At 38.6% G+C, this 22,147-nt stretch overlaps 1 protein-coding gene across 1 annotated transcript in view; it reads right to left on the bottom strand.

Annotated features, from left to right (window-relative positions):
• DIAPH2 (diaphanous related formin 2) overlaps positions 1 to 22,147 on the bottom strand; it is a 174,623-nt gene that overhangs the window by 93,531 nt on the left and 58,945 nt on the right. The window contains exons 19-23 of the mRNA XM_053989875.1: positions 21,209 to 21,310; positions 19,747 to 19,841; positions 17,887 to 17,988; positions 12,280 to 12,519; positions 7,422 to 7,551 (exon numbers count right to left, since the gene is read on the bottom strand). Coding sequence (XP_053845850.1) covers positions 7,422 to 7,551; positions 12,280 to 12,519; positions 17,887 to 17,988; positions 19,747 to 19,841; positions 21,209 to 21,310 — 669 coding nt within the window. The remainder of the gene's footprint in view (positions 1 to 7,421; positions 7,552 to 12,279; positions 12,520 to 17,886; positions 17,989 to 19,746; positions 19,842 to 21,208; positions 21,311 to 22,147) is intronic.

Here is a 22,147-nt window from a genome sequence, read left to right as displayed (position 1 = left end):
ACAAGGTAAAGTGATGTGTACTAATGTATTGTCCAGATTATTCCTGTCAGGAATACAATACACAGCAATGCAAGCTCTTAGATCCATCAGTATTGTCTCTGCACAAGTACTGAATGCAACTCAATTAATCATGCATCATTAAATTTTGGACTGATTAAAAGATTATTTTGTATATTATTATTTAATTACAGAAGAAAATCACAGCCACTTAAGAGATGGCAAAATATTATTCTGACATGGAAGGTAATAATTTCCTTTACCTTATTATTTTCCTTATATTAATTGCTCCTCTGAAAAGACCCATCAAACCAATCCTTTGCACTCATTTTGGAGAAAGCACTTGCACAGTCTGCACGCTAAGGAAGGCTTAGTGAGTGTCTGCTGGAGCAGTTTAGTCCCAGAAAAATGCTCCAAGCAGTTAATCTCCTGCTGATGGCGAGCACTAGCTGCTCCCTGTAGTCAAGCTAAGCATTTTGTACTTACATTAATACAGCAATAGTACCAAAGGTCAGAGTAATCCCTTCTAAAATAAGATTGCATCAGAGTGAGAGTCCTCCCCACAACAAGAGGTGAAATGATACATTTTGATTAGCTGCAGTGCCTCTTGCATGAGAAACTGAAATGGTCTCTGCTCATGATGCAGAACTGGGATGGCCATGGCCACAGCTGGAAAAAGCTCTGAAGTGAAAGCCAACAACATCAATTACTTCAGTAAGCAAAAGCAAGTCCGTAAGAAGCAAATTAACTCATGGATTTTTAAGTCTAGACACTATTTGTACCATAACTACATTGTAAGCATACTAATGACTATTTATTTCTTATTGCCCGAGGGCAGATGGAAAGAGTCTTTCACAAAGGAATGAAAGGCAGTTTGGAGGGAAATGGGTGAGCAAGTACATAATCTGCAGGAATTACAAGCATTGATTACTCAATTCATAGCGAGTAAGTTCCTGTTTGTTAAGACAATAAATGTTTAAACACCTCAGGGTCAAAGGGGAAGAACAGCTCCCACCTTACCCAGCTAGAGGAGTCATCATCCTCCTTTTCCAAAAACTGGGAAAGCTTTCTGACACAAAGTCCTGGTGCTTAACAACCAAGCCACCATGCAGAAGAGACTTTTTCCCTGACAGGATCTTCCCTGCACATTTGCAAGTTTAGGAGTAAGAGCAGGTGTGCCCAAATGGCAATGTTTTGTTTGTATCCTGTTACTGTGTACTGGAATTTGGTCTGAGGAAGCTTCAAAGCAGAATTTCTGACAGACAGATTTCACTCATGGATGTGCCTTTGTTGCCCTGATTTTTAAAAGTGTTAGGTTACCCTTTATAGTTCTTTTGAAAGTTTTAAAGTTCTTTTAAAAGTTTTCTATGCCTTCTGATGTTTCCATATTTCTACTGGAGTTCTCACACATGTTCATGTAAATAATGATTGTTTTGCATTCTTCTTTGTGGGAGGAGAGAACTGATGGACTGTTGGTTTGACCAGTGTGGTTGGAGAAGTGGCAATTCCATCCTCCAATCCACTGCCACTTTTGGAATTCTGTATATTGCAAGGTCAGAAATAAAGTTTGGTCTTTTTTGAACTCACCAAGCCTCTGTGTGTGCTCATTTTGTGTCCAATAGTGACAAGCCTTTGCACTTTTGATTGGCATGCTGAGGTTTCCTTGCCCAGCAGAGGCTCTGGGCACTGCAGGGGAAGGGGAAGAAGGCAGGGACAAAGCTGTGCTCCACCTTTTCAGGCTGCCACAGCAACTTCATTGCCCTGGCTAACCAGAGACACAGCAGCTGTGCACTGCTGTCACTGTCCTGCCCACCTGCAGCAGAGGTGCAGACAATGTTCATGGAAAAGCCCTTGGTAACAAGCCCAAGCACTCCTGGTTTGGAGGTCAGTGAGGGATTTGTCTCAGGCACTCTGTGTGTGCCACCCTCCTGCTCTCCCATCAAGAGCAGCCTTCCCCTGAAACCTTCCACATTTCCCTCACTGACTACACAACAAACAATACCAGAGAATAGAACTTTTTTAGCTGAACTGACTTCTCATATTACAACCACAAATCTTTTAGAAAACAGATGTCCCAGTTTTAGAAGAATAACCAGGAGCACTGGAGCTGCTGGGTGAGAAGAGCTCTGCAATCAGCAGTGCTCTCCTGGCAATGTGGGTATCACCTCCAGAGCTCTCCAGAACCTCACCCTACTTTGATGTTGATTTAATTACAAATGTCTTTCAAGATCTCAAAAGTTGAGTTTATTTTTAAAAGAAAGCTTATAATTACAGAATCAGTATGTATTAAACGAGCATGCTCAAGCAGAACTGCTGGCAGGGGTGTAAGAAATTGCAAATGAAGCAGAGGAGACAAGTAAACACAAAGTAAGGAAGGCACAGAGAAGGAGCAGAGCTGCTATCACACAACCTGCTGCTGACAGAAAAACTCACAGAGGGCTTGGACAGGTTCATGCAGCTGAAGCCTGGCCTCCCTGCCTGCCCCACCTCCAGAGGGGCCACAGCCTTCCTCACAGCCACCAAAGTGCAAATTCCACCACTGATCAGCAGGAGAAGAAAGAACAAAGTGCCATTTTTTTTAGCTTTTGCCTCTCTCTGGAGGCTTGTATTAAGGAATTCTAAAAGGATTACACAACTTAAGACATTTAAAGCAATCTTCACTTCTGAATTGGTTTAACTACAGCCAGAAATTCTAAAATGCTTTAATTTCTTTAATAAGCAACAGCCCATGAGAGTTATTTGGACTGTTCTTTCATTTTGCCCTTGATACCTACACTTCAGGGAGAGGAGCAGAGCCTTAAAATGCAAGCCATACAGAAAGCTGCTTAATGGAGATTCCAAATTATAACTTCAAAATGTAGCTCCAGAATGCAGAACAACCACAGCTCTCTACAGCATTTATTACACACAGACAGCAACTAAAAAAAAAACCTCAAAGCCTTCACAGGCTGGGAGAATTCACTAAGCCATTCTGCAGAGTGTGAGGCAATCCAGAATCTTAGCAAGGCTCCAAAAGGATCCCTTGGAGAAATTGCTGCTTGGAACTACAACACAAGAAGCACCTGTGAGGTTTCTGCCTTCCACCACTCCTGTGCCAGATTGGGCAAAATCTGCTTCAGCAATTTAAACTCTGCAAGGTGGAAATGCTGCAGATCTCTTTGCTAAAACCCAGGGCTTTTCTGCTGCAACAAACTATAAAACTTTTGTCTGACAGAAAAACGGCTGGTGCTTATGAGCAGGTTTTAAATTGCTGTACTTCAAAGTGACAGTGGCACAGGATGTTTTAAAATATTTCCCCCATTCTAAAATGATGCCATTAAATCACAGTGAAGTACCTGTATAAAATCTCAAAATTAATATTTTATTACAGTATTTGTAATAAAAAGTACACACATATTTGCATTCCCCAGTGTTTCAATTGCTAATGGCCTTTCTAGAGAGATGCCTCCACCATCAGAACCATATGCTTGCAAATTAATGAAATAAATTTCAGTGTCCAAGAGAGTGACAAATCTGTGCTGGTGATATTGGTATTTTTCAGTCCATTGCACAGACCTAATTCACCCCCACAAGGCACCTTTCACTTGATTTTACTTTCAACACCACTTTAAAAGAACTATCAAGTGGCACACCTTGATATCAGCAAAGAACTCAGTGTGTTAAGTGCTCAAAAAGGCCCTTGCTATTACTGAAAGAGACTAAAAAATACAGATATTTCTATTATATATATCCCACTTTCCCAGTTAATCTCAATTTGCTGTGACTCTGCACAGCCCAGTGAGTGGCAGTGCTGGCAGAGCAAGCAGGCAACAGGAACGTGATATCCAACAGGATAAAGACACAGCTATGGCTTAATTTATGTTTTATTATTTACAGGCACAATGGTTAAATCACAAACTGGCATGTAACACTGCTCCTCTTAATATCTAAAATTAAGCTGCTGTTATAAAACACATGGTTAACTTATTTTAATCATCTTAATTTTGTGTGTTACCTTATTTCACTTTCATGATTTCTGAGAGGCTTGATACTTAGGTGAGCCTTAACTTGAAAAATATATTTATTTTCTGAGTCATACTTTTAACCACATGGCTGTCTAGAAATACCTGACTTGTAAGGTACCTTGTGGTTTTGTTTGGAAATTTGAAGCCCGAAATGGATGGGAATAACATCCCATAATGAGTGGGATAACAAGTGAAGTGAAGAAGGCAGGAATGTGCCAACAGAACTGGGTCTGGTTCCAAAAGACAGGAGAAAATGGGAAAAGAGGGAAAGGAAAGAAAGGGGGAAAGGGAAATGAAAGAAAGGGGGAAAGGGAAGGAAAGGGAAGGAAAGGGAAGGAAAGGGAAGGAAAGGGAAGGAAAGGGAAGGAAAGGGAAGGAAAGGGAAGGAAAGGGAAGGAAAGGGAAGGAAAGGGAAGGAAAGGGAAGGAAAGGGAAGGAAAGGGGAAGGGAAGAAGAAAAGATAAAGAAAAGAGGAAAAGGAAAGGGGGGGAAAGGAAAGAAAGGGGGAAAAGAAAAGAAGGGGGGGGGAAAGGAAAGAATGGGGGGAAAAGGAAAGAATGGGGGGAAAAGGAAAGAATGGGGGGAAAAGGAAAGAATGGGGGGAAAAGGAAAGAAAGGGGGAAAAGGGAAATCACTGACATCAAACAATGCACTGCATCACAGCCCTGTGAGTTTTCATTGGTTTTCCTTTCAGAGTCTGCTTCCAGGAAGAAGAAATGCTTTTCCAATGATCTCTAGATAGTTAATCACTTTGACCTTTGCTTGTATTTTCCAGAATAAAACTGTTTCCTAATTTATTTTTACTTTTTCATAAAGCTGCAGGTTGATCTTCCATCTTTAAAAAGATCAACTATTTTATTATACCTAATATCAGATTATTGAAGATTTTAGTACATGCATGGGGAGTTCATCTAATCCCATTGACCTTTTCATATTAAAATCCAGTTTTATGCTTTATCTGCTCTTTGTTAAAATGTAAAAAACAAACAAAAAAAACAAACAAAAAAACAAAAACAAAAAAAAAAACCCAAAACAAAACAGCCATTGTTGAGATGCTGGTTCTTTATTCTTATATGAAAATTATGCTGAACAGGATTTCTTTTCCTTTACATGGAAGTGGGAATATGCAGCCAAGATTGAAAAGAAGTTGCAGATGCCAAGTGCAGCATTTGGAAGGTTATGCACAGTCCAGACTACGAGGCTGCCTCCTGACTAAAAAGTCCCAGCATCCATCTCAAGTAATGACACTCACCTGCCTAGCTCATATTTCCTTATTTAAAATTCATGCTGAGATAATATTTGCTGGTAGATTTCTTCCTATTTTATGAATAACTGATGCCAGCCTCCTCATATCCAGCCAATTTATTCCAAAAAGAGGCTTCCCACAGGAAAAATAAACCCAACTGTCCATCCCCAAAACCACTGGTTTATAAAGCACCAAACAATAAATAAGAAGTGCAAATCTCCTCCATGCAAAGCACTTCACCTTCCTACACAGGAGAAGCAGCACGTGTGACAGAGCAGATGAACATTACAATTAACCAACCCCCAAGAAGGACCATGGGGAGCAGTTGAGGCAACTTGCACAAATCCCATTTATTCTGCCAAAAATCTGCCTTGCTCCAGAAAGCAAAGAAGGGCTGAAAAGAGAAGTTTTGGTCATTAAAAATGAACAGGAATTTATGCTCTGCTGGAAATCAGTGCTGTTTATAGGAAATGCAGCTTTTATCTTACAGAATGAAACAAATTTAACTGCAATGAAATCTTTTTCATATGTATTCCAAGTATCAGAATTATTAGAGGCTTTGCTCCCATTAATATGTTTTCTCTGTTTAGGATGCTGCAGCTTAACTAAACTTTACTGACTATTCCAGTTTAATTCCTCAAGTCAACTTACAGAACATCAGAGGCTTTGAAGCAAACTATAAAAATCTCAAAGCTGCAAGGTCAAGTGTCACCCACAGAAGAAAATTCATAAAAGATCATTAAAAGTGCCTGGTAAACCAGAAGACTTTACAAAGAAAGGAAGAAAAAAATGGAAAGTCACCTCCAGAAAAGAATTATCAAGTGGGAGAAAACATTTTTGGCATTTAGATAAGATGCCAAACTGCTACTTGCATAAATAAATTAATTAATATGTTAGCCCACAGAACATCCTGAGCTGGAAAGACTCACAAGGATGACTGAGCCCAGCTCCTGGCCCTGCACAGACACCCCAATAATCCCAAATCAGCCCCATTTTGTCCAGAGGAAAAAACCATGGAAAGGTGCATGCAAAGTTTGAGAAACAGCAAAAAAAAGCCTGGTAAAGACAAAGTGTGAAGCAGTGTGAGCTGAAAGCACACAAAGCTGGGCTGATGGATGAACTGTGACCCAGGTCCTCGGGGAAACAAGAGCTCTGCTCTCAGCAGACAGCTGGAGACAGAAGAGCACAAACTGAGAGTAAATTAATTAATAAAGTATCCAACAGCTGATCACTGCACTGAGGAGAGACATTGACTGGGAACACCGGAGAAAGGGAGACAAAAACTTCCAGGAGAAAACCTGGACAGGGCTGGTGGGAATGTGCATCCAAGTACTTCTCACCTCTATTTTCCTTCATGTTCTCGTGCTCTCACAGGTATTTATATTTATATTTATATTTATATTTATATTTATATTTATTTATAAAGTTTTATATTTATATTTATCTTCTGATGAAATGGGCAAATTAAAAGTTTGTGTTATCTTCATCTACCACCTACTTCTGCCTCAGCAGAAAACAGCAACAGGTGTGCCAAGCAGCACAGCCTGTGCCACATGAGAATGTGTCCAACAGATGAGTTCAGCTACCACATCCCCAGCCTGGCCTGCTGAGCAACCAAAAATAATCATTAATTGTGGCCTGTGCAGCACAGCTAAACTAGATCTACTCTGGGATTTTTCCAGAGCAAGCTATTTATTTGCATAAATAACAAATATTCATATTTATGCTTTATATATTGATATATTTTCTATGTTTTATACATAAATAAATGTATTCCTTTGCATAAATGATAACAAATAAATAGCACAGCTATTTGTTATTCTCTCTCAGGTGTGGCAGTGAGGAACTCTGTGTGTGAAGGCTCCTTGCACACTCAGAGCTCACTCTTCAGAGGTTTGATGGGACACTCAACACCATCCCTGCACTGCTGGCACAGAGCACCTCACTGAAATAAATTGCATTATTTTCACAGCCTACTACAGAAGAAGAGGAGTTGCTCTATTAGTGGTTTTCCTTCCTGACTTCTCAGCTCAATAAATACCAGAAAAGCAGAACCCACGTGGATTATCAATGCTCACAGGTTACATAATCCCACAATCTCAGATGAAATGCTGGAAGTATTTAATGTCAAAGCAAACAACTGCTATCTTTAGGTGCTTTGTCTGTTTGCTTACCTTTGCTTGCACTCTCAACATGCTGCAGTTCATCTGGGAATTTTAAGATGTCCCGGTAATTCTCCTCACAGATTTCTGCCAGAAAATGCAACAGGGTGGTTTTCTGATCTGATGATTTTGTATCTCGAATCTAAAAAGTGAACACAGGAGAAAACAAAAAGAAAAAAAAAATAAATTTCTTAAAATATTTCAATACATTGAATATTGCAGACTTCAACTCATTAGCAAAAAGTTACCTATATGAGTTGCCTGCAAATAAACAGATTATTTAAAAAATGAAATTTCTTGAATTCTTCATAATTTAGGACTACAAAAGGAATCTACCCTATGATGTACTTTAAGAAAGAATGATTAATTTTTATGAGAACAAGATCTGAAGACAGTCCATAAAAGTTCTGAGATTTTAGCATTGCCAGTTCAGAATCCCCCAGGTAAAAAATAGCTGTGTACAGAGATTAAACAGAACTGAAATTAGAGCATTCCTTCAATGCCCTAAATGCCAAATCTCTACAGGAATCCCTGAAATGCTGCATAGCTGGGCACCATGCTAACAGCCAGAATTTACCTTTTGACCAGTCAAACTAAAGTAACTCCTTGTTGTAAATCCACTGTTTTTTCTTGGAGCAAAATCTAAACCATGCTGTGTTAGGCTAAAGACTTGGAGACCAGTTCTATAGAGATACACAAAATAAATGCACCCTGCCTTACCAGAATAGAGAATAACAAAAAAGCAAAGGTAATCCTGACTGTAGCTAAAGGAAATGTAATGCATCCAGCTGCATTTATGAAAAGCTGCAGGAAAACTGTGCACAATGGGAAGTAACAAGTAAATGTGAATTTTTGCTGTTCTTTTGACTGCAGAGGCATTTTTAGTGGCCTGAAACAAATCAGTATTCTTGAAAGTGATAAGACTCTGTTCTCCATTACTCTGAGTGCACGAACTGCTGAAATGAGGTTTTAGTTAAAAAAATAAAAATAAAACTCTGAACTAGCTGTTAGAATACAGGACCAGTGGCACATTTCCAATAACCTTATGGCTAAATCCCATGGCACAGTGCACATGTCTAGACAAAGGAACATCATCAACTTAAGAGAATGAGAGAACAAATTTAAGACCAAATTTCTGAGTTTGCCCATTTTTGTGCAGATGTGAAGGAGGGATGTGTGAGCTGATGGAAGATCCAGCAGGAGCAGCGATTTCCTCTTACTCACAAAGGCAAGACAGGGTAGGTGTATGTAAGAGTTTGAGGAGCACTCTTCACTTGACAGAGAATTAGTAATACATCTGGAAAGAATTGTTTTAACAGAATTTTACTCATCTAGTACAGTTCTTACACAGAAGTAAGCTACAACATACACAACAAATGAAATAAAGGATTTATTTAAGAAGAATACATAAATGCGTGTGTAAAATCTCCTATTTGTTTTCTCATTCTCTAAATCACTTGAAGTTCTAATTCCATAATCCTCATGACAGGCTTGCCATCGATGTTCAATTTAATAGAGGCCTTTCAGCTTTAAGGATTACCCTGTTAGGAATAAATGAGTGCAGTGGAAAAACAGGCTTTTAAAAATATAAGGTATTTAGGCAATTAAGAAAGCAATTTAATTCATACCAATTCAGCGATTAAAGACTAAACAATGCTCAGTAATGGTATGCAGTTAAAGGGCTTTAATGTGTTACATACACAGAAGTTCTTCTGACTTGAAAAAAAAATAGTAGATTTACTGGCTAAACATCTGCATGGAAAAAAGAAATTGCATTTCAATTTGTCTGTGAACAACAGTAGTGGGATTTGCAGTCTTTGATCTCTCTGACATCATCAAGTGGATAAAGCACTTTTTTTCTAAATGGACAAAATTATTTTGCTTTCAAATTACAAGAGGAACATGCTTTGCCACCAAGAGCAACATCAGAACAAGAATCAGCATTAGCACCTTGTAGTAAACATGTATTTAGATATTGAACAAATGTATCAAATTCATTTCTTTGGCCCAATCATAAGCAAGTCTCTGCTAAATTAATCTTTACTTTTAACATAATGGACGCAGATGGGCCTTCTTGATATTTAGAATCAATATCTGTACTTTAAAAATCAAGTCCTAAGCCCACTCGTGTAATGACACATAAGATAGGTGCTGTTTGAGTGTAGTTTAGCACATAATATTTAAATATAAAAATAGAAATGAAAGGTAGGAACTGGACAGGTGGCAGCTTGGTTGTGTCTGTATTCACAGTCTGTACTTGTATTCAATATACACTCATATTCAATAACACACCCATTATTTAATTTTTTTTTTTCATATAAATGCAATACTTTTTATATTCATCTTTCCTTGCAGTAATTTTGCCCAATAGATATAACATTTCTTGGCTTGTAAAGAACCTAATGGCTTAGCCTGATTTCTGCTGTTCTGCACACTCCAGCCAAGTGGATGAAAAGCAAAAAAGAGCCTATTAAGTTGTGCTTACAAGACCAGGAGCTGGACTTTGATGAACCTCGTGGGTCCCCTCCAACTCAGAATATTCTATCATTCTATGATTCAGGATAAATTTTTAACATTGTGGTGTTCAAATTTTAAAATACAGGTTTTGAGTCTATTGCCTTTCTTTGCCCGAGAGACAGAATTTGGAAATAACACATTGCGTTTAAAAATAAATGAAATAAATTGCTAGATCAGTGTGGGCTACAGAAAGCAGCTCCAGCTGAATGCTAAAGCATTAATTTGAGGGTCAAAACCATGAGATCCACTGCTTGGGAAAGGATTAAAGGCCAAGGTACACAGAGCACAACCACCCAAATCAAGGGAGACGGAGTAAGATGTTTAATTATGTAAGCCAGAAAAACACCAGCAGAACAAAACTCTCCCTTTACACAGAGTAAAGCATTTAACCCATGCCAAACACACCATAAGCACTGCCAGGATGGGGCTGGGTTCTCCCAGGTACTTGTGGATGCAGCTCTCAGGTGTGAGGGTTAAACTGGCAGCCAATGCAAGGAAAAATTTATGTACGAACCATCACTGGAGTGACACTTTATTATAGCTATAAAAAGGCTCTCTATTGATTTTTATGAGATTATAGACCTTCTCCTACCCTAGAAATCTTTCCCCCTTCCCAGAACAAGGGCTGCTGGACAATAAATGTCCCCTCATCAGTAATGCTCCCACTGGATAAACAGCTTGTCTTGTTCTATTTGCACTATGAACAAAAAGCATCATAGCAGCACTTAACAGATGAACACACATTGATCCAGCCAGAAGGCTGCAAAAGCTTCATTGAAACTGAGCTGTTGGTCCTCCCTTGAATTCCTCACCACAGCACCAGCAGCTGCACCTGCACATCCCTAAAACAAACCTCCTTCCTTTCAGTTCCACTCCCACTCCCACAGAGCACAATTTGGGAACTCCTGCTGCACTGGGGGTTCACAAAGCAGCTGGATCCTCTGGACATACTAAACAGCAAACTTCACCTTTAGTGGATTACTGCAGCAGCCTCCCTCAGCCTGAGCACTTCTCCTGCTGTATTTCTGTTTTCACAGGCAGTGAAAATGCTCTGGTGCAGGCACAGGAAGAGCTGCTCTCCCTGGCCAGTCATGATACATCCCAGGAATTCTGATGCTGATGTCTCTTATTTGAACAAAACTAAGTTCTCTGCCTTCTGCCAAAGGTTGTTCACCTCTACAACCAAAGGTTGTAGATAATTTCTGTCTTCAGTAACATCATACACTGCAATATAACATCCAGAGATAATGTGTTCTTAAGGATTTGCAATTACTCCTCAGTCACTAGCCTTCTAGCTCAGTCCAGACAGGTTGGAGTTGTGCTTTATTTTATTTCCTTGATCATGTTTTAATAGAAGTTGTATCCAAAACAGATCTCTGTGTACAAAATGACCAGCTCAGTAATAAAATTATTTTCCAAAACCAAATATTTATCCCAGATCAATACTTGCCTTTTTTCTTCTTTTTTTTTCAGACTGGATAATGTAAGTACTGTATCTAATAAACAGGCAATTAATTTTAAGATTGCTCAAGAAACAAGCAAAAAGAAAAAATCAATACAAAACTCTGGTTGCATTGAAAAGTGAATTCATCACATTAGAATTCCTCATCATGAAGTGTGTGTATTTTGCACATAGATGTGTGTTCACAGAGATCTTCCACCTTGCTGACAGCTGACTCAAAAAAATAATAAAATTCTCTTATCATGGGCAGAAAGTCCACTGAATGATAGCCACTGGTCTAAAAAGGGAGTTATTACAACTATATAACTATAGCTGTATTATAACTATATAACTAAAAAAGGAGTTATATATAGCAAAATGCAAAATAAAGGCTCCCAAATTCTGCTAGACAAGCTTGAAGGCTGAAATACGTTCCTTAGGAGCAAAAAAAAAAAAGACACCTTCAAATTACCCAAGGACTGCTGGGAATGCTCCCTGTGTACTTCCTGTCCATGACCAAACACAGAGGTGCAGTCAGTCTGATGAGCTAGCAAAGCATTTTGTTGAGATACATTTTGTTTGAATATAAATTGCAAAAGCAAGAGGGGTCTTAGGTTGAGTTACCTTTAAGTGGAAGAGCTAAAACCATTAGCTCTTCATTGCAGTTTACTGAAATGACAACTGGAAAAATCAATAGTCCAAGACTTGCATTGTTGTCTTTATCTATAATTACAAATTCCTGCCTTTGTTGTGAGTTGTTAACCAGACCTGGAGGTATACACTGGTAACAGAAATGTTTCAAAAACCATATTAACTGTTCACATCACTCTTCAGTGAGTGATGCTTCCCCTGCTCTGGGCACTTCCTCCTGAGCGCCGAGCTTCACCCGAGGGCTCTGCGGCCGCAGCTTACCTTGCAGAGAAAGCTGATGTTGAAGCCAAGAGACTGAGCGTTCCTGGAGCCAGAGTTCATGTAGTTGCCCAGGAAGAGCACCAGCTCCAGGAGCTTGCTGAAGCTCTCACTCTTCTTGAGCTCCTCGCAGGCCAGGGTCACGGCCATGATGTCAGGTTTGATGTTGTTCACGTGCTCCTCGAAGGTCAGCCGGAACAGGATCCCGTTGAGGCGCGCGCGCAGCATCTTCACCGAGCTCATCTGCAAGCAGCACAGTCACAGCAAAACACAACCCACCAAACGCTGAGCCACGAGGAAAGCTCATGTTCAAAGCCCCAGTGCTGTGCAGCCAGCAGGCTGACAGCTTCTGCGTGTTTTCATTGCCTGCCTGGTATTTCCAGGCACCCCAGGATCCCAGCACAGATCTGTGTCTCAGACACTTGGCCAAAGAGAGCACAGCGCTCATTCCTTCCTGCTCCGATAAAAAGATGGGAGGTTATAAATCCTCACGTCGTAACAGAGACACTGAAAATAATCTACAATGCTGATTCATTAATTTAAATCCCCAAGACCAATTTCACTAGGCTAGGTAACAAAATATGGCCATGTCTGTCATATTTTGCAGCAGCGATCAGAGTTACTTCCTCCCACTTAGCACACCATAATTCGCCAGAGGAATTTAAATTAGGGAAAAAAGATGTACTGAGCATTGTTAAACCACTTGAAATTTTTAATTTAATTGCAAGAATGGTTATGTTCCAAATCTATCTCATTTTACCTAGCAGAATACAGAAAGATTTCTTCCCCAATGTATTCAGCATCAGGGGTGTTCCTGAAGCACTTAGCCAGAAAAGCTCTGCTATGTGACAAATCACAGATCTTGACCAGCAAAACAGGAAGATTTTGATGTGCTCCTGTCTCTGCTGGCCAAAATTTGGCCATGGTCCTTTAAAGAACCACGATTTTTCTACCAGTGCTATCTCCCAACAGCTACCAGAAGCAGCAGCAATAACTTTCACAGGAAGGACTTGAGTGGCCTGAATAATAATGAATTCATTCTAAAATGAACATAAACATGAAGGCGCTCCAGATGGTCTCAAACAATTCCTATGATCAGGCTGGAACAAGGAAAAGGAAAGGATCAGAAAAGAAGCATTTCAGCAGAACTAGTGATCTTTTTTTATAAATCTCCATTGTCACAAATTTCTCTCTGAGCCTCTATAAGCCAAAATCATTGAAAGTCTTGAAACATTATTCTTCTAATCATCCTGCATTTCAGAAATATCATACTGAAAACATCTGCCTTGAAAGGATCTACTTACACTAATCTGCAGTAGATGGAAATTAAAATTAATCACATAATTTGCTTTAACTTTTGTAGAACAATCTCCAATTGCTGTTTTTACTCAAAATGGCACAGAAAAAAATTGTTGAAAGCTTCAGATCCCAAAACCAAAGTGCAACAAAACATGTACAAGCCCACAGGAGAGTGTGACATAAACGTTTGTGAAGAATAATCCTTAAACTTCAGAGAGGTGTCCTTTCTTCTTTAATACTGTGTAATGTCATGGAACACTGATCATTTATTAGCTTTTGACCACCAACCCAGCAGTAAATTTTAATTCCATTCCCTGACCTACATAATATTTTAAAACTATCTTGGTAATTCCTTAAGAGCTGTTTCATGTGGGTTGTTTCCTTAAAACCAGAACATTTTTATACACACAATGCCCTTTAGGTATCAGTAGAAGTTGGCCACAAATGCTATTTTAGTTCCTCCTGCCCCACCCTGCCCTGATTTCCCCTTTTGTGGGCCTGTTCCTAAATCCACGTGTTCAGTGGCAGAGGAAGAGGGATCACATACTCAACTTGGAGCAATCTCCTAGAATCAAGTAAGGAGCAAAGCCTACGTTCACCTGGAAAGCTCAAATTCTTCATGGCTCTAAATAAAATGAGTGTCAAAGGCACGTAAGAAATGAAACATTCCAACAGGGGCTTGGAACAGCAAGCACTGGCTTCCCCTGCAAACAGTTAAAAGAGGCAAGAAAATGGATATTTCTTTTCCAGCTGACTGTCAGTGATGGGCTGCATGTCATTATTTCTCCTTCTGGGCTCTCATAAAGGTCTTGTCTGAACTCTCTACCTAATCAAGTTCTTTATTCAGTTCTTTATGCTTTATTATCATCATTCAATTCTCAAGCCCTGTATTAAAACGAGGATCAAAGGCTATTGGAGAAAAGCAAAAAGCACAATTAAATTTGCCTCACTTCCTAAGAAAAAGCTGACATTCCTCTAATAAAAATTTGTCAACTTACTAAGACAACTTAGCCTCTTACCTATGTTATATTAAAGTTGCCTTTTTTCCCTGGAAACGTTCTAGGAAGATTAATTCTGCAGCAGCTCACAAAATTACAACGAGGCCAAACAAGCAGCCAATAAATTCAATTTAAAAGACTGAATGACTCTAAACCAGTGGAGGTGCAATAAACTTGTACAATTCTCCCCACTTTGTCTGCCTCCCAGCCAGGACTGCTCATGACAGCTGAACTGGTTACGCAGGAAAAAAAAAAAGTCACAGAATATGCAAGTTTATACAAGTCCTCAGGCAAATTTATGCTTTTGTAACACTAAAAATGTTCAGCTGGCACTGAAGTGGAAATGCAGTTCCTTACTGAAGCTGCAGCTGTTCCCACATCACACACAAATGAACTCTTGAGCACAAGGTTCACGTGCAGAACTCAGGTAACTCTGCCTAGCCGAGGCACTGCTGCACAGCTGGTGCAGTTCATCTGTTTCTCTTGCTCTACTTCAACATCAGTGCAAACTTTCCTTTAGAGGAAGTTGTGGTGCCTTTTTTGATCCCAGGATGTAACTTCAAAAAGTTCCAATAACTAATTAGAATATATAATTGATTTTAACATTTTATCTAAATGAAAATGCAGTTCTAATTTTCATTTACATATCAGCTGAATTTTAAGTTAATTGGTTCCTTCAAATAAGTTAATCTTTTACTAAGTATGGTTTTTCTACATGAATTTTAAGCAACTTATTCCAACCTTTATTAAATTTGATGGGCAAAGTGATTATCCAATTAACATATCTTAATAATTAACACACCTAAATCTACATAAAAATAAAGGGACACACTTTAAATATTATTTAAGGTAGTCTATCTTCTATTCCTAAAGCCAAGGTTAAGATTATTATTAATGAGAAACTCCAAAATTAATTTGACACATTGGAAAAAAGAACTGCAGTCAAGAATTGAAGTTCAGCTGCATTTCTTCCACTTTAATGGCCAGTTCCATGATATCATGATCAGAAGCAAACTCAGCATTTTAGCACCAGTAATGCAGCTAGAGGCCTCTAGAAATAAGACAGAAGCAGGACCCATAAGGCAAAGTACTGGTTTTTATTAAAGCAGATGGTAAAGCTGAATAAGCAAACAAGCTTCAGGAAACTTGGTTCCTTCACAAGGCAAACAGCACCATTTGGAGATGTTTGATTAAGCAGTTTTTGCTAATTAATGTTGCATTAAATACTTGGAAACTCTCTCAACTTCCTCTAGTCAGTGTTTCCTCAGAAACACCAATCTGTGGAGCAGTGGCCACACTGGGACTGCTGGGAAATAAAGGAATTTTATGGCTTTTCCAAGGGCCAGAGGAAAAGGCCAGGATTCCTCCAGTCAGGAACCCTAACTGCCAGGACCCCACGAGCCCCAGGGATGGGGTCAGCATCCTCACCCAGCCAGAGCAAGGGGACAGGCCAGGCTGCTGTTTGGAGAAGGGGATGTGTGCCAGGAGGAGGGAGCAGTGCAGGGGATGAGCCAAGTTACAAAGTTCAGGGTGAAGCACTAAGGGATTTACAGCAGTGAAGTGGAGGGATGCCTACACAGCCCTTGCAATCAAGGTCACTGGGCACAATTTTGCTGATTTATTTGCTGATTTTAAGCAGGAAACTGAATTCCCAAAGATCAGAGTTTTGTTTTTTTTTGTCCTAATACCCCCACCTTGCCTGCTTCCATTGAGCATTTCCCTTCAACACACTCCAGCTATTCTCCCTGCACAAACCCCAAGGAATTTCTCACTTCGTCTGACAAAAATTTCTCACTTCTGTCCCCGTAGGTATGGGGGAATATACTCATAAATAGATGTATATATAAAATAATATATGCATATATCACGATACACACATTCAGAGATAAGTTTTGGTCTATCTAAAGACATAATACATGTTTATATTTTAAATATATATGCATGCTACTATCACTTCAAAGAAAGCAGCAAATATGTATTTATAGAGATTTTTAGCTTCTTACTGATCAATAAATGGCAATGTTTTACTTCCTGCAGTAAGGCTAAGTAGTGTATCCCACTTCTACCAAAATTCCTCATCTTTGTTCGGAAATGGAAGATTTTTTGAACTTTATGCCATTTATTAAAAAAAAAATCAATAGGCTAGAGTTTTTCAAAAGAAGCCATTGATATCTTTAATTTTCTAAATCCTCTCCAAAAATCTCATTAGGACAAATCATATTCTGTTACTTCCCCAACTGAAAAATAATTTTTTTTAAAAAAAGCACTCAAAAGGCACTTCTGAAGCCAAATTATGCTCAAATCAGAGCTTTTTAGAAAGAATGTCTTTTAAGAGGCCTCTATTTCTGTTTTAATGCATTTTAATGTACATAATGCCTTAAAAATCCAGCAGGAGCAACCGTAGCTCCTGTGGAGCTGGGGATAAATCCTGAGCACGTTGCAGAGGCTCTCATCATCATTTTAATCTCCTAGGCTGAGGAGGGAAGTGAAAACAGGAGCTCATTTGCCTAAAGACTCCTGAGGTCTTTGGAAGACCAGGAGCAGAAAGTGATTCCCAAGGGCTGGCACAGAGCTCAGTGTCCCACCCTCACCCCCAGGCATGGATTAAAGAATTTCTGCAAATGCTGGAATTTCCTTCCAAGAGAGGCCCCAGCCATTCTGGTAGCCCTGCTCTTGAACAGATCCAGGGACTGAAAGGAGCAGAACACAAGCTACAATTTTAATTCTAGTATCAATTCACACCTCTCCTTGAGCCACTTTGCAAGTTTGTGTTTGTATAAATACAGATGTTTTATATGTGTGTGCATACATCCATATAAAATAGAGATATGGACTTATTAACTCTTTCAGCTCTTTAAAAGGTTTTGATACAAAACAAATTTATCAGAGTTCTCAATGCCATGGGGTAAGTGGGTCTTCTATGGGCTCTTGGAAATTTATCTGCTTGAAGGCAGAGCTGTTTAATAAACATTCAAGGCAAGACAGGCAGACAAAAGATTTGGTCTGAGTGCCATCATGCTATACAGTAATTCCTCCCTGAAAAACACCCAGAATCACAGAGTCAGAGGGCTGCACCCAGGAAAGGACCCTAAGGATGATCTGCTTCCAACCTGGCTGGTCACAGCCCTGCCCAGGCTGCCCTAACACTTATTAAAGAGATTTCTTGGTTACTACTCATCAGGAAATAGGAACTTTTTTTCCCTACTGCAGGTCTTGCAAAAACACTAAGAAAAAGATTTTATTCCTAAATTTGTTTCTTTTTATGTGCCAAAAAGGAACTCTGCAGTTAATCAATCCTTGCACTAATACATACCACAACTCCAAACTGCTCTGGCTCGGCAAGATCGTTGTATTCATCTTTTAATTCAGCTAAGGCATTGAGTTCTTTCTGCTCAGGAAGATTCTTCACCAGGTTCTAAAACAAACAAGGCATTATATCAAATTTGTTACATTAAACTACCTAAGATATTAAAAATAACATGCTTAAAATACCACAGCATGGAAATGCACAAGGAAATTACGGGACGTTTATTTTATTTACGCAGCTTTAACATTATATAAACATCAAATCAAAGCAGCAATTATTTAATACAGACATCAACTGCTCTGCTGCAGTCTCTGATTTGAAGAATGTATTAAAAGGTTACAGTATCATTTTTCAGGGTCTGACAGCATCAAGGAGTTTTGTCTCTCTACAATCTCCTTTTGCCCTAATGGTTGCATCTTGCTCATTAAATATCAATCAAGAAATAACTGGTCTGTGCAAAACATGACAAAAGTAGCAAAAAAAAAAAAAAATTACAGTCATTAGGCATTCAAAATATCTGTGCACAAAGTACACTTAAAAATACCTTACAAAGAAAAGGTCAACAACCCAAAATTGTACAGATCTTTTGGATGGCAAATATACAGGAACTCAGGCAAAAGTTCAATTTGCTTTTCCATGTCCCCAAAGAAAATTGTGAATTATTTTATGATCTTAAGGTGTCAAAATACAGATATGATAATATTTATACTAAGACTGAATAGTGGTTTGCTTTAAGAAATACTCAGTAGAAGTGTAGATTTGCATTTAATATATAATATTTTTAAAACAATGCATTAAAATATTGCATTTTTAAAGTGTAGATTGCATTTAATATATAACATTTTCATATCTACACAAGTCAAAATCCAAACAATAATGTAGTAGAGGAGATCAATATGAAACTGCTCTGCACTTCAGCTATCCAAGGTGGGGCTGTTCCTTGATTTTTGATTTTACTAAACCTGAAGGCTTCTTAATCATCTGATCTGACATCTCTGATCAATAAAGCAAGCCTTCAATAAAATTAGGGCTTTGCAACTATTTTCAAATACTGAGGCAGCTCAGTTTGGACCGCAGTCCCCAGAATCACCATTCTGCAGGTCCAAAAAAGGAAGAGGAAATTAATTTAGAAAACCTAAATGGGGAATGAGTCGAAAGTACAAACAGGAGACAGGGAAGGATGAAAGGATAAATCCAGGCCCAGTGTGGCAGCAGGAATCTGAATCTGTGTATGCTGTTAAATAAAATACAGCAGCACTGCTGGGCTGCTAAATCTTAGTGACTTTTAAGGTTTTCATGGTTCTCTGCTGCACTGTCACTCCTCAGAGGCCACGAGCACACTTGCTCTCCTCCTAGAGAGAGCAAATCAGAGAGGGATGGACAGAAGTTGCATTCCATCCTTTCTACTCTCCAGCTGAGAGATTTGGGGTTCAAAATGAGACTAAACCAGCCTGAGAGGAGATTTACAGATAGGTTTGGAGTTGCAGCAGTGTCCTGAAAGGTTCAGGGAGTTTCATCTCTCACTAGAGACAGGCAGAGCTGTTTCCACAAGAAGAATCCTGAAACTTCGTTCTGCACCAGCCTGAATCACCTTCAGCATCTCTTCAAAGCTGAGACACTAGAATTTTCAAAGATTTCCTTTTGGAAAGGGAAATTCCCAGGAATTCTTTTGCTAACAGTGTCTTTGAAAGGGAGTTTTAGTGCTACATGTGGCCATATTCAAAAGCAGAAGTGAAATCAATGGAACAGGAAACACAACTGATACCCTGCAGCTGACACCCTGTCCTGCTCTTGAATTCTTACTCCTTCCTGCCATTTTCATGTGGGAAAGGAGCTATAAGCAAAAGCAGAGGCATTTTCACATACCTGAATCAAGGATTCACTCAGCTTCTCCTCATCAACCTCTAAAATGATATTTTTTATTTCTTCATAAGGCAAACGGAAGGAACCCAAAAATATTGCTGAAATTCAGTAATACATCATTAGAATCAAAAAGGTCCAAAAAGATTGATAGACAAAGGCAAACCATTTCTAGCAAACCAAAAAAGCACATCTCCATCTAAATTGTTTCACAGTTAAGAAGTCTCCCATATAAACAAATGCTAGATAGGCACAATATTGCAGTTTGACTAATAATGAATTTCCTTTCTAAGAAATGAAACAATGACAACAATTTTAACTTTTAAATCAGCCTCAGTTGCTCCCTAGCAATGTTACTTCCCAATAAAGTTTTATCTTTATGAATGACATCTGCATTCCTACTCAGCCAATAACAGATCTCTTTATCCATTATTATTACTGCTTCCATAACCATGTATGAATAGCTGTACTGCACTTACAGTTGGGTCAATGATATTTATGTGACATTCTAGAAAAGATTTCACATCAAAGTGGTAATGAAGAGCTGGGCAAAGTAAGAAAAATGCCCTAACACTACCACTTTTAGGTTAACTGAACTTATACAAGAGACACACAATGCAAACCCTTCAAAGATGGAGCTCTCAAAGCAATTTGATCTCAGAATGTTATAAAATCTCAAGAGAGCCCCATTCAGTAAACTAAAAAGAATTCTTAACAGATGGATCAGCATAACATTGTTAAAAAGTGCTTTATATTCAGCATAACTACTACAGCTGATTATCCTGCATCCATGCTGTCAAAACCTGAAATTTTCTATCAACTGTGTCACAGTTCATTGTCTGCTCACGGATGTGGCACTAAACAATGTCCACATTTGGGTTTACACACTTATTTGCCATGGGCACAGTTGGACTAGTGACATTTATGGTGTTTCTGATTCAAATCAAAGACTCTACTACTCTTGGTGATTGATTTCCCTCCATAATTAAGGAGGAAAGAAGCAGGTTGGGCTGGTTTTGTTACCATTTCTAGCAGCAGCACCTGCACCTCTGTGGCCTATCTGGTAATACCTTCCCTTGAACCTCTATTTCCTCACTGCTCTGAGCAGAAGGAACAATCAGGAACGGCCTCTAAACCCCACCCACACTGTGCTCTGCCCAAATTAGCGATCATTTAATTGCACTTCCAGTCATGAGCAGTTAATTTGGTCAGTAAATTGAGAGAATTAACTGACAAAAACCCCAGTAACTCATTAAATCATTCTTCCATGTTACTTTTTTTTCCATTTTTCCCAAGTTATATAGTGAATTCAGAACGTGTATTTAAACACCACGGAATTTAAGGCTCATGTTCAAATCAGCACTTCTTAGATAAAGCAATTGCACCTGTAAACCAAAAAAGACAATTTACAAACAGTGAGGTGTAGATGCTACTTAGACACTGAGCTACTGCCCTTCACATCACTTACATAAATTTTGTGCAGATTTTCCATCCAAAACTCTTAATTCTTTGATCTTTTTCTTTGACTGAGCTGCTTTCTTTTCTTCTGATTCTTCTACAGGTTTTTTGGCTGGAAAGAAGGCATTTATTAAGTTCTATTAATTATTATAACAGTTCCATCTTAGCTAACAGCAAGTCCATTAGCAAGCCATAATAACACATCTTTTACAATCAGTTCAAGGCAAAGTGACTGCACTGCCTCCACCTACTGTCAAATATCCTAACAAACCAAGGAAATGTCCAAAATTGAAAGGAGCAAGGAATAAAAATATGACAATGAACAATTTTCCCAAGCACTATCAAGTAATATTTATGTATTTTAACTCCATGAAATTTCACTTCAGCTCCAATTCATTACAAGTATTTTTAAAAATACAGGGAATTGGTGTTACCTCGAAGCACATGAGTGCCCTCTATTGAAATATTAATAATATTTGTAAGTTCTTCATCCAAAACCAACAACATAAATCATTTGATATTTATCACACTGAACAAAGGTATGTTTTCATTAATTATTTATGTTGTCAGTGGTAAAGAGCAAAACTAAGAAAGCACTGTATATTTTAGAGTGATTTCTTTTAAATTAGCAAGATTCACTAGTCTTATACTCAGCACTTTAAATTATATGGAAAGGAATGTGGCATTGGAGTACCTAAAATATAAGCTGATTTTTTGCATAATTTAAAACAGTCAATTTTTGCAGAATTTTCTTAAGCATTAAGTAAACCCATTAACAAGGATTTATTTCCTTTTAAATATCACATAACATATTTGGCACTGAAGGAATAGAATCTTAATGTGCTTAACATTAATTGAACGTAATGAATATTTTAAGTCATTCAAAAGTAACTGAAAAACTGGAAAGTCAAATTAAGATGAAGTTTCAAGCAGACTGAATACAGTTTTG

Source organism: Vidua macroura, chromosome 14 (genome assembly GCF_024509145.1).
Source record: "Vidua macroura isolate BioBank_ID:100142 chromosome 14, ASM2450914v1, whole genome shotgun sequence".
NCBI lineage: Eukaryota > Metazoa > Chordata > Aves > Passeriformes > Viduidae > Vidua > Vidua macroura.
This window is presented reverse-complemented; position numbering and strand designations above follow the sequence as displayed.